A 19,230-nucleotide genomic window follows, 5' to 3' on the forward strand; every position below is an offset into this window, starting at 1 on the left:
AAAGTAAATCTACTAACATCTTGGTCTTAAACATCTAAACTCCACAACTACAGGAAAACAAATTACTCCTTGGTCACCCAGAGTAATGGCAGCCCTAGCAAATTAATATACTGGTTCTTTGAAAAGATCAATTAAATTGATAAACTACAGTCAAGATAATCAAGAAAAAAGAGAGAAGATACAATTATCAATATCAGAAATGAAAGAGGGGTCACCACTACTGATCTTACAGACATTAAAGGAATAATAAGGAACACTACAAAAAACTCAATGCCCACAAATTTCACAATTTAGATAAAACTAATTAATTCCTTGGAAGACGTAAACCACCAAAACTCACACAAGAAGAAATAAGAAAACTGAAAGGCCTTATATCTATTAAAGAAATTGAATCAATAATTAATAATCTTTCAAAAAATAATTACACCCAGATGACTTCAACAATTATTTCTCGCAACCTTTTTTTTTTTTTTGAGTTGGAGTCTCACTCTGTCGTCTAGACTGGAGGTACAGTGGCCACTCCCGGCCACCGCAGCTTTTTTTTTTTTTAAGTTGGAGTCTCACCCTGTCACCTAGGCTGGAGTGTAGTGGCATGCTCACAGCCACCCCAGTGTCAACCTGCCAGGCTCCAGCAATCCTTCCGCCTCAGCCTTCCAAGTAGCCGGAACCGGGGCTTGCTACCTTTTTTTTTTTTAAGTTGTAGAGACGAGGTCTTACCATGCTGCCCAGATTGGTCTCAAACCGGCAGGCTCAGGCAATCCTCTCACCTCTGCCTCCCAAAGTGCTGGAATTATAGGCATGAGTCACCATGCCTGACCTCTCTCAACCATTTAAGGGAGAAATTATATCAATTCTCTACAATCTCTTTCAGATAATAAAAGCAGAGAGAAAATTTCCTAACTCATTCTAAAAAACCAGCATTACTCTAGTATCAAAACCAAATAAAGACATTAAAGAAAAGAAAACCACAGACCAATATCCCCAAAATATAGATGTAGAAGTGAGGAACAAAGGGAGGCCCAATCTTTACGTGTATGATGACCACCTGTATACCTAATCCTGAATTGTACCCCACATCTCTAAAATAAAATTAATTAATTAATTAAATAGATAGATACAAAAATTCTCAACAAAAAGTTAGCAAATGAAATTCGGTGGTATATAAAAAGAATTCTCTTTCTGCACAGCAAAAGAAATAATCAACAGAGGAAACAGGCAACCTATAAAATGTGAGATGTTCACAAACTATACATCTGACAAAGGACTGATATCCAGAATCTAAAAATAATTCAAACAAATCAGCAAGAAAAGAAAAAAAGCAAATAACCCCATTAAAAAGTGAGCAAACAACATGAATAGACATCTTTCAGAAGAAGATATACATATAGCCAACAAACATGAAAAAATGCTCAACATCACTCATTATCAGGGAAATGCAAATTAAAACCACAATAAGATACCACCTTACAGCAGTCAGAATGGCTATTATTAAAAAATCAAAACAACAGATGTTGTTATGGATGTGAAGAAAAGGTAACACTTAAATATCGTTGGTGGGAGTATAAATTAGTACAACCTGTATGGAGAGCAGTATAAAGATTACTCAAAGAATTAAAAGTAGGTCTACCATTGATCCAGCAATCCTATTACTAGGTATCTACCCTAAGGAACAGAAGTTGTTATATTATAAAAAAAACAAAAAAACAAAAAAACACCTGCACCCACATGTCCTAAGCAAACTTTTTAAAAGAGGATACTGACTCTCACACAATTATAATTGGAGACCTAAATACACCACTAACAGCATTTTTTTTTTGAGTTGGAGTCTCACTCTGTCGCCCAGACTGGAGTACAGTGGCCGCTCCCGGCCACTGCAGCCTCGACCTGCTGGGCTCCGGCGATCCTTCCGCCTCAGCCTTCCAAGCAGCCGAAATTACAGGCTTGCGCTACCATGCATGGCTGATTTTTTGATTTATTGTAGAGATGAGGTTTCGCTGCCCAGGTGGGTCTCGAACCCACGGGCTCAGGCAATTCACTCACCTCAGCTACCCAAAGGTGCAGGATTACAGGCTGAGCCACTGAGCCTGGCTATAACAGCTTTAGATACATCATTGAGGCAAAAAAACAAGGAGATCCAGAGCCTCAACTCGACATGCAATCAAATGGACTTATTAGACACCTACAGAACACTTCACCCAACAACTACAGAGTAAACTTCCTATTCATCAGCACATGGAACATACTCAAAGATCGATAACATTCTCTGGCATAAATCAAGCTTAAACGAATTTCAAAAGATTGAAGTAATAACATGCATCTTCTAGATCACAAAGGAATAAAAATAAGTATCATCACCAAAAAGACTTCCCAAAGCACACAAAGACATGGACTCTAAACAACATGCTGTTGAACAACTTCTGGGTCAGCACAGAAATCAAGACAGAAATAAAAAGATTCCTGGAAACAAATGAAAACAAAGACACATCCTATCAGAATCTCTGAAATGCCATGAAATCAGCATTAAGAGGAAAATTCATAGCACTGCATGAATAAATCAAGAAAACAGAAAGATCACAAGTAGACAACCTAACATCACACCTAGAAAAGCTGAAGAGGCAAGATCACCTAAATCTTAACCTCAGCAGAAGAATCCAGATCACCAAAATAAAATCAGAATTGCATGATAAAAGACAAAAATGCCATAGAAAGGATCAAGAAGACCAAAAGTTGGTTCTTTGAAAGGATAAATAAGATTGACAGTCCTCACCAGGCACAGTGGCTCATGCCTACAATCCCAGCACTTTGAGAGGCAGAGGCAAGAGGACTGCCTGAGTTCAGCAGTTCAAGATAAACCTGGTTAACTTGGAGAGACCTTATCCCTACAATAAATCAACAAATTAGCCAGACGTAGTGGTACATGCCTATGGTTCCACTACTTGGAAGGTTGAAGTGAAAGGATCACCTGAGCCCAGCAGGTCGAGGCTGCAATGGTTGTGAGCAGCGTGCCATTGCACTTCAGCCTGGGGAAAAAGACTCTCACTCAAAACAAAAAAAGATTGACAGTCCTCTGGTCAGATTGACTTTAAAAAGTAGAGCGAAGCGGGGCTTGGTGGCTCAGCCTGTAATCCCGCGCCTTTGGAAGGCTAAGGTGAGTGGATTGCCTGAGCCCGCGGGTTCGAGATCCGCCTGGGCAACTTGGCAAGACCTCATCTCTACAATAAATCAAAATGAGGCAGGTGTGGTAGCACGCGCCTGTAGTTCCAGCTACTTGGAAGGCTGAAGTGGAAGGATTGCCGGAGCCCAGCAGGATGAGTCTGTGGTGGCCAGGAGCGGCCACTGCACTCCACTCTGGGTGACAGAGTGAGTCTCCAACTCAAAAAAAAAAAAAAGTAGAGTAAAAGCCCAGACAAACACAGCTAGAAAGGCAAAGTCACTACTGATCCTGAAGAAATTCAAACATTATCAGAGATTACTAAAAAACCTGTATACAAATAAACTAGAAAACCTGAGGAAATGGAGCACTTTCTGACGTCACACAATCTCCCAAGGTTGAAACAAGAAGAAACTGAAACTCTAAACAGACCAATAACAATTCAGGAAATTGACTCAGTCATAAGAAATCTAAGTACCAAAAAAAGCACCAGACCCAAAGCTTCCCAGTTGAATTCCACAAGACATACAAGGAGGAGTTGATACCAATTCTATTGAAAGTATTCAAAAAAAAAAAAAGTATTCCAGGCAATCAAGAAAGATGGAATGCTCCCCTACTCATATTATGAAGCTGATACCATACTGATAGCCAAACTTGGCAAAGACCCAACAAGGAAAGAGAATTACAGGCCAATCTCCCTGAGACACCTCCATGGCCAAAGTCCATGTCTTTGTGTGCTTTGGGAAGTCTTTTTGGTGATGATACTTCCTTGATGAAGATAGAGGCAAAAAACAACACATCTCAGGGATCATCCACCATGACCAAGTGGACTTCATTCCTGGGATGCAGGGCTGGATCAACATTCACCAGACCATAAACATAATTCAGCACATCAACAGATGTAAATCCAAAAACCACATGATTATTTCATTAAACACATAAAAAGCATTTAACAAAATCCAGTATCCCTTCTTGATTAAAAAAAACCCTGAGCACCTAGGCACAGAAGGAATATTCCTCAAAACAGTAAGAGCCATCCATGAAAACCCATGGCCAACATTTTGCTCAATGGGCAGAAATTGGAAGCATTCCCCTTAGAATGGGAACAAGACAAGGATGCCACTCTCACCCCTCCTGTTCAACATTGTGTTGGAAGTTCTAGCCAGAGCAATTAGGCAAGAGAAGGAAATCAGGGATATCTTAATGTTAAAAGAGGAAGTTGAGCTATCCCTCTTTGCAGACAATATGATCCTGTATCTTGAAAACCCTAGGAATCTGTGAAAAGCCTCCTCACACTGATAATTGACTTCAGTAAAGTCTTGGGGTACAAAATCAATGTGCAAAAGACAGCTGCATTTCTATAAACTAGAAACAAGCAAGCAGAGTGCCAAATAGAAAGCATATTCCCATTCATAAAAGCCATACACAAAAATAAATAAACAAATGAAATACCTTGGCATCTACCTAACCAGAGAAGTGAAAGATCATTACAATGAAAACTACAAAACACTTCACAAAGAAATCAAAGATGACACAAACAAATGGAAAAACACTCCATGCTTGTAGACCAAAGAATCAATATTGTCAAGATGTCATCCTACTCAAAGCAATCTACAGATTCAATGCATTACCCATCTTTTACCAACATCATTTTTCTCAGACCTGAAAATGACAATACAGAAATTCATATGGAAACAAAAAAAGGGCACTAGAAGCCAAAACAATCCTCAGCAAAAGGAGCAAAGTGGGAGGTAATGCACCTCGCGACTTTAAACTTTACTACAAGGCTACCGTAACCACAACAGCCTAGTATTGGTACAAGAATAGGCACATAGACCAGTGGAACAGGACAGAGATTCTAGAAGCAAAAACTGGATCTCTCAACAAACTCATCTTTGACAAAGTCACCGATAACAATCACTGGGGAAAGGAGACCATATTTAGCAAATGGTGCTGAGAAAACTGGGGGACCACAAGCAGAAGAATGAAACTGATCCCCTACCTATTACCATATACAAAAATCAACTCTAAATGAATCAAAGACCTAAATGCAAAATCTCAAACTACAAGAATCCTAAAAGAAACACTCTTATGTATATCAGAGTAGGCAATGAATTCTTGACCAAATCCCTGAAAGTGAATGCCATAAAAGCTAAGATAGACAAGTTCCCACTTGGGAAGTATCAGCAGTCACCAGACACTGCCAGGGGAGGGAGGGGGAGAATGTAACAACACAAAAGATATCTGGTCCTAAGTCAGGGGAAGTGAGGACAAGTTGGAGGCCCAAACTTCACCTGCATGCAGCCCACTTATCAAGCTGAAAAGCTTTTACACAGCAAAAGAAACCATCAAAAGATTGGGGAGACAACCCACAGAATGGGAAAAAAATTTGCTAAGTATGTATGACAAAGGCCTAACATGTAGGATCTACAAGGAACTCAAATGAGCTGAAAGGAAAAAAACAAACAACCCTATTAAAAAGTGGACAAAAGACATGAATAGACACTTTTCAAAGTGTCTATACAAGCAGTCAACAGATACATGAAAAAATGCTCAGCCTCACTAATCATAAAATAAATGCAAATCAAAACTACAGTGAGATACCACCTAACTCCAGTCAGGAAGGCCATCGTCAATAAATCAAAAAACAACAGATGCTGGCATGGGTGTGGAGAAAAGGGAACGCTTCTACACTGTTGGTGGGAATGCAAGCTAGTTCAACCTCTATGGAAAGCAGTGTGGCAATTCCTAAAAGAATTAAAAATTGACCTGACATACAATCCAGCAATACCTCTCCTGGGAATATACCCAGAGGATCATAAACTATTCCACAAATAAAGACACCTGTACACTCACGTTTATAGCAATACTATTCAAAAACAAGGAACCAACCCTACTGCCCATCGAAAATGGACTGGATAAAGAAAATGTGGTACATATACACGATAGAGTATTATGCAGCCATAAACAAAAACAAAATCATAGACTTCACAGAAAATTGAATGGAATTGGAGACCATTATACTTAGTGACAAAGAATTCAATACCACATGTTCTCACTCATAAGTGGGACATGAACATTAATTATATTAGCACAAGGGAGGGATTGGCAGCCACTGGACACTAACAGGGGAAGGAGGGGGAGAATATAACAACACAAAAGATACCTGGTTCTAAACCAGGGGAAGTAAGGATCAGTTGGAGGCCCAAACTTGATCTGCATGCAGCCCACTTCTGACTTGTACTCCAAATCTCTGTAATTTAAAAAAGACACCTGTGCCTATATGTACACTGTAGCACAATTCATAATTGCAAAGATGTGTAATCAACCTAAATGCCCATCAGTTGATCAGTAGATAATGAAAATATAGTATATATATATATATATATATACCATGGAATACTACACAGCCATAAAAAAGAATGAAATCATCTTCTTTGCAGCAACATGGATGGAGCTGGAAATCATCATCCTAACTAAACAGACCCAGAAACAGAAAACCAAACACCACATGTTCTCACTCATATGTGGGAGCTAAACAGTGACAAAGATGAAAATAATAGACAATGGGGATACCAATAAGGTGGAGAGATGGAAGTTAGGGTTCAAAAACTACCTACAGGGGCACAATGTTCACTATCTCGAAAATGGGTCACCTGAGACCCAATACCCACTACTACACAATATGTCCATGTAATGAATAAGCATGTGTACCCCCGAATCTAAAATTAAAATTAAAAATTCATATAATTAAAAAGAATTATCAACCATGACCAAACAAAATTTATTACAAGTGTAGAAAGCTGGTTTAATATTCAAAGTCAATAAATATAATCAACTATATCAATGAACTAAAGGAGAATCAAAGGACTATATCAATTAACACAGAAAACACTTTGGACAAAAACCAACATCTATTCATGATAAAACTTCCCAGCATACTAATAAAGAACATCTGCTAGCATTATACATAACAGTTCCTTAAGTCTGGGAACAAGGCAAGGATGCTCTCTCACCATTGTTATTGTAACCCTACTAATGAAGTAAGACCAAAAAAAGAGAAGAAAAGGTGTACAATCTGGAAAGAAGAAATAACAATCTCTATTCTCAACTGACCTAATTATCTATATAGAAAATCCCAAGGAATTGACAAAAAAAAATCTCCAAGAACTAATAATTATAGCAAGGTCACAAGATACAAGGTTAAATATATACAAGTCAATTGTTTTCCAAAACACCAGCAATAAAAAATTGGTATTTGAATTTTTTTAATACCATTTACAGTAGTTTCCCAAAATAAAATTCTTAGGTGTAAAGCTAATAAAATGCATACTGTAACTATATGTGAAAAACTATAAAATATCAATTTTAAAAACCAAAGAAAATCTCATTAACTGCTTTAGATATACAGAATTATTGCAAAGATAATACAGAAAGTTTCTATATTCACTACAATCAGTTTCCCTATTATTTAGAAATAGAACATGTGAAAACAATAACAAAAAATGAAAGGAAGTTGCATGGAATTATATTTTTATAAATTTTGCGTGTTATATATTTAGTATATAACATTGTTAATTCAAGGTAGACTGTGATAAATTAAGAATGCATTAAGACAGACTAACCCACAAAAGGCATACCTAAAAAGCCAACAGGAAAGAGCCTGGAATGTTAAAAAAAAAAAAAGCAAAACTCAATAACCCAAAAGAGAGACATAAGAGTGGGACAAAGGATTAAAGAACTGATGGGACTAACAGAAAACAAATATCAACATTGGTAACTTAAAATAAACAAATCAATAATTAATAAACTCTCCAGTTAAACAACAGAAGGCCAGGCAAGGTGGCTCATGCCTGTAATCCCAGCACTTTGGGAGACCAATGTAAAAGGATTGCCTGAGTCCAGGAATGTGAGACCAGCCTGGGCAACATGGCAAGATCTCATCTCTACAATAAATAAATAAATAAATATCAGAGCACTGTGGCATGCACCTATAGTCTCAGCCACTTGGAAGGCTGAAGCAGAAAGATCATCTAAGCCCAGCAGGTCAAGGTTGTGGTAACCTTGATCGTGTCACTGCATTCCAGCCTGGGTGACAGAGTGAGACTCAAGCTCAAAAAAAAAATCATCAGATTAAATTTAAAAACCAAGACCATATAACCACTGGCACCCACACATAGTAGACTTCAAGACAAAGTATTACCAGAGATAAAGACACTTAATAATTACAAAAGGACAATTTCATCAAGAAAACATAACAATACTATATATATATTCGCCTAATTAGTTTTAAAATACATGAAACAAAAACTAAAATACCCCAATGTAAAAATAGGCAAATTCATAATTATAATTGGAAATTTTAACATAATTTCCTTGTTAATTGAGAGAAACGGCACACATAAAATCAGTCAGCATACAGAAAATTTCAACCATCTCAACCTAATTAATAATTTGTGTAATGCTACATCCAACAACTGAAATATAAAGTCTTTTCTTGTGCATATAAATTATTCACCAAAAATAGACCATGGGCCAGAACATAATATATCAATAAAAATTTTAAACCTGATATCAGAGTACAAATAAGAGTAGAAATCACAATAGTCATAATCATAATACATATGAAATTTCCCCAGTTACTAGAAATTAAGCAATATATTCCTAATCAATCATATGTCAAAGAAAAAAATCACATCTTAAATTTAATTTAACTTTAAAATATTTTGAACGGAACAAAACAAAACTACAACATAACAAGATTGGTGGGATGTAACTAAAGTACTGATTAAGCAGAGAAATGTACAGCTTAAATGTTTACATAAACAAAGAAGAGAGGTTTAAAATCAGTTATCTAGTCTTCTGTTATGAAAAACTATGAAAAGAAGAGAAAATTAAATCCAAAGTAAGCAGAAAAAGGAGACAAATAAACAGAAAACCAAATAGAGAAAAATACAAAGCCAAATCTTGGTTCTTTAAAAAGATTAACTGAGAAAGACTAAGAAGAAACAAAGAACACACAAATTACCTAAATCAGGAATGAAAAAGAGGCTATCACTACAAATTCTGCAGATGTGAAAAGAATAATAATACTACAAGCAACTTTATGACAATAAATTCAACAATTTAGAAACTACCAAAACTAGCACAAACTAGCAAACTACCAAAACTAGCACAAAAAGAAAATCGGAATTTCCTTATGTTAATAGAAAAATTATATTCATAAAAACCTTCCCACAAATAAAACTCAAGAACAAGACTGTTCCACTACTGAATTCTAACAGACATTCAAGAAAAAAAATAATCAAATCACACATAATTATTTTTTAAAACAGATGAGAGGGCCCAACATGATGGCTCATACCTACAATCCCAGCACTTTGGGAGCCCAAGGCAAAAGGATTGCCGGAGCCTAGAAGTTCGAGACCAGCCTGGACAATCTGGCAAGACCTCATCTCTACAATAAATTTTTTAAAAATCAGCCAAAACTGGACACAGTGGCTCATGCCTGTAATCCCAGCACTTTGATAGGCAGAGGCATGAGGACTGCCTGAACCCAGGGGTTCGAGACCGCCTAGGCAACTTGGCAAGACTTGGTCTCTACAATAAATCAAAAAATTAGCCAGGCATGGTGGCACGTACCTACTTGGAAGGCTGAGGCAGAAGGATCACCTGAGCCCAGCGGGCCAAGGCTGAGGTAGTCATGAGCGTGCCATTGCACTTCAGCCTGGAAGACAGAATGAGATTCTAATTCCAAAAAAAAAAAAAAAAAAAATTAGCCAGGCTTCATGGCACATACCCGTAGTCCCAGTTAATGGGAGGCCAAGACAGAAGGATAGTCTGCGCCCAGCAGGACAAGGCTGTAACAGCCATGATTGTGTCACTGCACTCCAGCCTGGGTGACAGAATGAGACTTTAATTCAAAAAATAAAAGATAAATAAATAAAAGAAAACAGATGAGAAATGGAAAATGACCAAATTGTGTCATAAGGACAGCATAAACCTGACACAAAAACCTTTTATGAGCATTACAATAAAGGAAAATCACCAACCCAAATCCCTAATAAACCAAGAAACCAAAATTTTTCTTCCACAAAATACTGGCAAATCACATCCAGCAATATAAAAAAAAATACTATATTGTGATCAAGTAGGTTTTATACTAGAAATGCAAGGGTTTTTTTGGAAGGCTGAGGCAAAAAGATTGCCTAAGCCCAGCAGGTCAAGGCTACAGTAGCCATGAGTGTGCAGCTGCACTCTAGCCTGGGTGAGAAGAGTAAGACTCCAACTCAAAACAAACAAACAAACAAACAAAAAATGCAAGCGTTTTTAACACTCAAAAATCAACATAATATACTCTATTAAAAGAACTGAAGATAGAATCTACATAATCACATCAGTAGATGCAGACAAAGCATTTCACAAAATTCAACAAATACCTATCCATAATCAAAATTCTCAGCACTTTAGAAACTGGATAAATGACATTACAAAATAAAGATCTGAAGATCTACTGTACAGAATGGTGACTATAGTTAATAATAATGTATTGTGCACTTGAAAACTGCCATGAAGGTATATTCTAAATGTTCTCACTGCAAAAACAAAAACAAACCCAGCAAAAATTACAACTATTGTTATAAATGTGTTCAATATAGTTGCTGCCTTGGCATCCATTTTAGACTTGACAATAGTAGTTTGTAACCAGTCAGGTCCTGTCACCTTCAGCGTAGATGACATGTGGTTGTTTGCCCTAGAGCCTACTTGGTCATCACTAACCCAAGACCCAACACATTCCACAGTGGGACCACAATAAAACTCAATGGCCACCCAGAGTCAAATGAATAAATTCCTCCTTCACACTGTGTTCTTTAAACTAGCCAATGCAAAACCCACAAAGGAAGCCTAAGGGATAATATCCATGAATCTTAATAAAAACATAGTCCCACAATTCTCTTCCTCTCCCATTCCCTCAACACTTGATGGTTAAGTGCCCTGCTGATTCCAAACTTCCCATTAACCTCACATCGGCACCCCAACCTCTCTGGGACCTGTGAATGATAAATCTCCTTTGTTTCATACGTTTTGGTTTTATTTTCTCATTGTGTCTCATCTGACACAACCATACCACAGTGTTCCTCTCAACAGTATTTAACATCTTTAACAAATCATAACAACTTTGTGAGGTGATAGATAGGTTAATCAGACTGATTGTGGTAACCATTTCACAATGTGTACATATATCAAAACCCCACATTGTACACAGTAAATATATGCAATTTTTATGTGTCAATTATATTTCAGTAAGGCTGTGGGGGTAAACATATAGTCATATCATACTTAACAATGTCCCAAAGATTGGGATCATGGTAAAGATGTTGGCTTTCACCACTTCTAATAAACACTGTACTACTGTACTAAAGGTACCAGTTATTGCAATAGGCAAGAAAAAATAAATTTAAAGTCCAGGTATGGTGGCCCAAGTCTGTAATCCCAGCACTTTGGGAGGCTGAGACGAGAGGATTGCCTTAGCCCAGGAGTTCGAGACCAGCCTGGGCAACAGGGTGAGATCTCGTGTCTACAATAAAATAAAAAAAATTAGCCAGTGCGTGCCTATAGTCCCAACTACTCAGGAGGTTGAAGCAGAAGGATTGCCTGAGCTCAGCAGGTTGGGGCTGAGGTGGCCATGAGCATGTCACTGCACTCCAGTTTGGGTGACAGAGTGAGACTCTGACTCAAAAAAAAAAATTAATTAAAAATACATAAATAAATAAATTTAAAGATCAGAAAAGAAGTATAAATAATCCTATTCAAAGATGATAATGCTGCTCTCATAGAAAGTTCCAGAGAATCTACAAAACAATTTTTACAACTAACAGATAAATTTAGAAAGTCATTGGATATAGGGCTAATTTACAAAAACCAACTGTTTTCGGATATACTAGAGGCAAATATTTACATAGGACACTAAAAGCAGTATGTCTCTAACCAAAGTTCAAACTAATGATTCAATGGCCAGATTAACAACTATCTTGAAGTACTTTTATCACAAATGAAATAAACACCAAGTATACATGTCTTATAGGGTCAATACATATTACTATAGAATTCAGATAGCACTATCATTCCTTTGTTTATACCATTTGAGGATTTTTGCTTTTGTTTTGTTTTGTCTTGTCTTATGTGATTTTTGTTGGGGATATGGGGTGGCAAAACTTGAATTGTTTGACCACTTCCGAGTTCTACTCTTTAGATCATGTTCTAGTAAGTTGAAGGAAACCATTTTTAAAGATCTGTGTAAAAAAAGAATTATTTTAAGTTGCCCTAAAAGTTAATTTACCTTTCTTCACTGAAGCGACGACCAATCTTTACTTTACACTTGTCCTGGGGAAGGCATGCTGCTAGTAGAGGAACTGTCCGCAACACTTTGTTTTCCTTTAATTAACAAATTAATTAAAACATATTTTTTACTTAAGTAAACACACTTTTAAATATTTTATGATTAACATCTGAATCACAACTTTAAATATAACTTTCACAAGTCTTTCACTAAAGACCACAGTTTAATTAAGCTAAGTTTCTCTGACTTATAAATATTAACAAAGTGTACCTTTTTATTCTGTTTGGGTAGGTTTACAGGTTTACTGATCAAATAAGATGATATTAGGCTGGACGTAGTGGCTCAAACCCATAATCCCAGCACTTTGGGAGGCCAAAGCAGGAGGATTGCTTGAGTCCCAGAGTTTGAGACCAGCCTGGACAACACAGTGAGACCTTGTCTCTACAAAATATTCAAAAATGAGCCGGGCATGGTAGCTAGTACCTACAGTCCCAGCTACTCAAGAGGGTGAGGCTGAAGGATCACCTGGGCCTAGGAGGTCAAGGCTGCAGTGAGTCATGATTGTGCTACTGCACTCCAGCATGGGAAACAAAGTAAGACTCTAATTAAGAAAAAAATAAAAATTAAAGAAATAATAATATTATTCTAAATATATGTATAACTAAATGGAAACGTTTGTTCTGATAAGTTGTTTATTTCAAGAGTATTTTTATTTTTACTATGCCAGCTTGAAGACAATTGCCTAGATCTTTATGCCCAGAAAGCAAGGAAGTCATCAAAAGACAAAACAATGGGGCATATCGAAGGAACACAGATGCCAATCTTAATAAATCCCCAATGGCTAAAATGGAACAATTTGAGCAACAAAAGATATACTAAGTATTGGGCTATAACCCAAAGTATAAATTAGAGTCCAGAATGATATAAATAAATGATTGAATAAATAAATGGGGGAGATGAAACAAATCTTCCTTACAAAAGAATTCCAAGTAATAAGTGTAAATATTCCCCTTTTCAGAAGGTGGCGTTTAATCTCTCCCTCCCATGTGAATGTGGGCTAGGTTTATGGCCTTGTTTCCAAAGAATATAGAGTATGGAAAAAGAACAAAACTAAAAACTTTAGAGTGGCTAAATCTTATGATCATTTCTGCAAATGTTATTAGCCTATTATCAGTGGTTTTTTCAATGTCCTAACTTCCAACACTGGAATCCATCTTTCTTGTTTCCACAAGAATTCTATTCTTATTCTTATAGAGCCAGGTTAGGTTTTAGGACATTTTCTGGTGTTTCATATAATATTCTTCCCTCTTTACCATCACCATGAGACTTTGACACAGACTTAGTCATTTGCCAAACTTATTACCAGAGTATTACAAAGATATATTTCACATCAAACGGTGTCAAAAGATTTAAAATGACACTGCCGTTCCCCGATGTACTCCCCAGTATCACTTACCAGAGGCAATCGCTTTAACTCATTTAGTATTTCTTCTAGTAATATCTCCATATTTCTGTATTTCATACTTCTATGTGTATTTTGTTATTTCTTGATATCAACTTTAGATATTATCTAAAAACTACTAATTATCATCTTCATAAGAATATTAATGTATACAATTCTAAGTGCTATATATACACACACACATAAAGAGAGAAAGAAGGAAAAACTAATTTACTTTTCATAAAAACCAGTAAAGAAATCTATCTTTTGTCATGTCCATTTTACTAATGAAGAAACCAAACTACAGAGAGGTTGATTAACTTGCCCAGGATTAGAGGTTACAGAGTTATAAAGGATGTGAACTCAAGAAATCTGGCTCCAGAGCCCTTAACTATTGCACTTTAAACTACAACCTTTCATAGCAAATGAAAATTTTGCCAATATCTCTCCTTACCCTCACACCTTCTAATAGTTTTAGTTAAGTCAATAAAAAGTGTTTGTATCACTATAGCTGAATTCATATTGTTCACAAAGGCCAAGTAGTTTAATATAACGTTTCTTCCTTATAAAGATTTTCATTATTTTGGGGTTGTTTTATCCTCAAGTAATTTTCTACATACATATACCAGGTACTCTGAAATGCTCCATCATATATAGCCTTGGTGTCACCTATTCTACTTTGGGAAAAGTCTTCTCTTCCCAAAGCCCCCTCCTAAATCCTATCGGTCTTTAATCACTTTTTTCTGGGAGAGTTATCAAATTAGCACATATCCTTTCATTGAAAACAGTATGTAGAGGCTGCCCAGTATTACTGAGTAAAATCAAGATTGTAAAGTTCCTCTGCTGATAAGAAAAAACTAGCTGTACTTGTCTATGCATAAAATATATTTGTAGCACACACAATTATGGATGGATCACCTAAACTGTAGATTAATCATGGTAAAAAAATAAATAAAAAAAAAGAGATTTGAAAACATTAAAACTGGCAAAAATCAACAAAACACTCACATTTTAAAAACGATCTTATATCTGGAACCAAAAAACAATGAAAAGGCATCCTACTATGTACAATGTAAAATGAAAACAACGCCCACCATCAAGTCAGTTTTTAACCAAAACTGTTGTGGCCAGCAAGCTACCATTTTATGTAAATTTGAGCTGTATAGTGTTTTATGCTTAACTGCAGTAAAATAATATCAGTGACCAAACTGTTAAAATCCTGACAAAAGCATGTTGCTGTTAAGATTGAAAAAATGTTGTCCAACAAGTGGAACAGCTAACAATTTACAATAAAAGAATAAGTGTTTCATCATTTGAAAAGGAAAAAGAGGATAATTTCTTTCATATCTTTGTTAAAGTCTTAAGTGGTATATGCTTTAGAAATTTTAAAAATAATTATTCCTCCCTCAAAAGACTAATTGGATCTATGATGTCCTGAGTTCCTAAATACTGAGAGTTTTAACTTAATGTATACTAAATCTATTTTATACCATGCTTTGACTAGTTTCGTTCATTATAATTTATGGTTTTCTATGACCACCTTCCTCCACTCTTCATTATGCAGCTGATCAAAGTTACAAGCACCCATATACCCTGGCATACATACATAATTTTAACCAGTACAAAGGAGAATTTTAAAATCTTTATATATATATATCTATGCATTATAAAATGTAAATGTTTCTTCCATTCATCTAAAATAAACCAAAATGTATTTATACAGTCACTTTGTAAGACTAAAACAACAAAGTTACTTCCACTTTAGCAAGAAAAGACATCAAGGAACACAAGCTATGATCAAAATTTAAAAAGCAATGATTTTCTTAGCTTTCTACTAACAAAATCTCATCTTTTCTTCATACAAAATTGTTAGAGTTTTAAATTTCTATACTATTCAGTAACACAGTTTTTATGAAATGTTATCTGCCTCCAAAGATGACTCTGCACGATATATAAAGAAAACTAGTTTTTTCAAAAATGAAAGCATTTATCATCAATTTCTTTTCAGAAATGCTAAAGAGCTGAGAAGGATGAGTAAGTTTATCTGTGTGTTCCCTCTTGTGCACTCATTTTCTATTTGAAATTGTATATTTTACAAAATCTTACCTCTGCTGGATGTTGAATTATGTACAAATGAGTAGAGATATGCAGAGGATGTACTGGTAGAAATGGACACAAACATACTTTCTCAGGCCGGCTGATGGGTAAAAAGAAATGGAAAGTTTGTAAATTTTTTAAAGTCAGTGATATAACAACTTATCAGAACTTGAACATAACCTTACTGCGTTTATATTAAGAGATTTGCTAAAAGCCGAATTATTTGCAAAATGAAACACCAAGAATGAACTGAATCAATCAGATTTTAGACATGAGAATTTGGGAAAAGATTCAAGTAAATTATTTACCATCTATATAGATTAAAGTACTTCAAAAAAATGTTATCCTAGTTATCTTTAGTGGAAGAATACTTATAAGTCACCATGGTCCTTTTATTCGAAAGCAACTTCTTTGTAGAATGATTTGAGTTCCTCCGGGTATATATCACAGAAACAAAGAACAGAGTACCATATGTGCTCACTTATAAGCGGATCTTGAACAATTATAATACTATAAGAAAGGGACTGGCAGTAGTGGGAAACTGTCAGGGGAGGAGGGTGGGATTGGCAGTTGAGGGAAACTGCTAGGGGAGGGGACATACCTCATCAACAAGGGTACCTACATAATCAACGATTTTATACCTAACCCTGAACTGTACCCCACATCTTTATAATAAAAAAAGAAAAAAAGAAAGCAACACTTCTATAATTTGCATGTCAACTCAAGAGCAGATCTTCTGTCAGAGAGAAACCTGGCAACTTTTCTATATGACCTGAAGTTAGAGAAAACAATAGGATAATGAAATATTAGGATATAATTATCACCTAGAGGAAATTTTAATCAAACTTAGCCATCAGTCAATACAGAGAGTTCACCAATTGTGAGAAGAAACGCAAATAGAACCTACCAAATTATATTTGGCCTGAATTATACATAAAGAATATCTGCCAGCCAGGCTCAGTGGCTCAGCCTGTAATCCCGCACCTTTGGGAGGCTGAGGTGAGTGGACTGCCTGAGCCCGCAGGTTCAAGACCCGCCTGGGCAGGCAAGACCTCATCTCTACAATAAAAATCAAAAAATTATTAGCCAGGCATGGTAGCGCGTGCCTGTAATTCCGGCTACTCGGAAGGCTGAGTCAGAAGGATGGCCGGAACCCAGCAGGTAGAGACTGCGGTGGCCAGGAGCGGCCACGGCACTCCAGTCTGGGTGACAGAGTGAGACTCCAACTCAAAAAAAAAAAAGAATATCTGCCTCATTCACTTATTTTCCCTTTTGTTATTTTGACTTTGCTGTTTTTATTTTACTTCCTTTTTAGCGTTTTACTATTGTTTAGGTAACTCTTACACATGGTACAAAATTCAGATAGAATAAAAAGGGATAAACTCCTACCTTAGTCCTCCCTTCCCTAGGAGCAGCCAATGACAGTTTCTTTGTATCCTTTCCAATGGTATTGTATAACTAAACACATATTTTATCATTATGTCTTATATTTGATATGTGTATTTATAACATGAAATTCATCAAGTGGCCAGATCCAGATATCATGGAAATTTTCACAACAGATCACTACTACAGGCAGATGTTACATGCCCTTACAATAGTATACAAGTGAATGTTTTATTAAAGGGAATTCCCAATAACGTAAATACTACAAAACTGGCCACTGTCAACTCTTTCCTCTATTTACTTATGTAAAGTTACAGACTGAGGTAAGAAATGCAATAAACCATACAGGCTGGGTGCAGTGACTCACACCTGCAATCCCAGCACTTTGGAAGGCCTAGGCAGGAGGATTGCTTAAGCCCAGGAGTTTGAGACCAGCCTAGGTGACATAGTGAGATCTCATCTCTACAATAAATAAATAAATAAATAAATAAGCTAATTGTGATGGTGTGCACCTGTAGTCCCAACTACTTAGAAGGCTGAAGTGGAAGGATCACCGGAGACCAGGAAATAGAGGCTGTGGTGAGCTGTGATCATGCTACTACATTCCAGCCTGGGCAACAGAGTGAGATTATGACTCAAATAAAATAAAATAAACCATAGAGTGTAAGTTAATTGGCTAAAATACATGTTATATCTATCTACCCACTCATTTTGCCAAACCTATGCTCCTGCTGGAGAAATTATATAGATGACATCTTAGGCAGAGGTAAGATTGTATTAGACAACATGATCTCACTCTTTCTCCCAGGGATCCCAGAGTGGAAGATTAACACAAGAAAAAACAATACATGTGATTTCCAGCACCCTGAGATGATTTGATCTGACTGTTCTGCTCCACACTGGATTTCCTCTCAGGAATGTGAGCAGATTTATAAGGATGAAAAGAGTCTTTCTATAGTCACAAGAGTAAACACAAGAGAGAGGCATACACAGACTGATGAAACTGAGTATACGGGCAAACAGAGCAAGGGCTCCTACACAGGATAAGGGACATTCAAGATCTAAAAAACTTACAATTCTGATATTTTAATATTAAGTTAATCAAGGTCAGGCAAGGTGGCTGACATCTGTAATCCCAGCATTTTGGGAAGCCAAGGCGGCAGAATTGCTTGAATCCAGGAATTTGTCCTGGTAACATATTGAGACTTCTTCTCTACAAAAAAATTAGAAGTTTAGCCAGGCATGGTGATGCACTTCTGTAGACCCAGCTAATCAGGAGGCTGAGGAGGAAGGATCACCCAAAACTAGAAAGTCGAGACTATAGTGAGCTGTGATTGTGCCACTGCACTCCAGCCTGGGTGACACAGTAAGATCTCAAACCCCCCCCCAAAAATTAAGTTAAACAAAAAAATAAACTAAAACGATCCAAAGAACAAATACATTATACAATAGAAGAATCAAATAAAAACTGATGTCTCTCTTTCATAACCAGAAAATATAAATAAAGCAGTTATATTCTAATAGTATTCTAAGCAGTCGGGTGGAGTTCAACTTCAACTTTGAATTTTTTGTAATAACTCTATTCAAATTATGACTGAAAGAAAGCTGTCAGTCCACAAACATTAGCTTTAATCTTTTACAGATAAAAGTCTTAATATAGTAACACCCTGTGCTGTCACAGTAACATTTTACCTAAAAGTTTGATTTCTAACCCTTAGTAGTTGAACAACTTATTATGCTATTTTTATAATACCTATTATCATTCATTAAATATGTTATGCAATATTTGTTACTAAAGTGAATCTACCTTCAATT

The 19,230-nt window shown here is 36.3% G+C and overlaps 1 protein-coding gene across 1 annotated transcript in view; it reads right to left on the reverse strand.

Annotated features, from left to right (window-relative positions):
* Window positions 1–19,230, reverse strand: part of DTWD2 (DTW domain containing 2) — a 145,753-nt gene that overhangs the window by 96,313 nt on the left and 30,210 nt on the right. The window contains exons 2-3 of the mRNA XM_008056784.2: window positions 16,039–16,129; window positions 12,492–12,586 (exon numbers count right to left, since the gene is read on the reverse strand). Of these exons, the coding sequence (XP_008054975.1) occupies window positions 12,492–12,586; window positions 16,039–16,129 (186 nt within the window). The remainder of the gene's footprint in view (window positions 1–12,491; window positions 12,587–16,038; window positions 16,130–19,230) is intronic.

This window comes from Carlito syrichta, unplaced genomic scaffold (assembly GCF_000164805.1).
Source record: "Carlito syrichta isolate Samal-C Ts95f unplaced genomic scaffold, Tarsius_syrichta-2.0.1 Scaffold302519, whole genome shotgun sequence".
In the NCBI taxonomy this organism is placed as follows: Eukaryota; Metazoa; Chordata; class Mammalia; order Primates; family Tarsiidae; genus Carlito; species Carlito syrichta.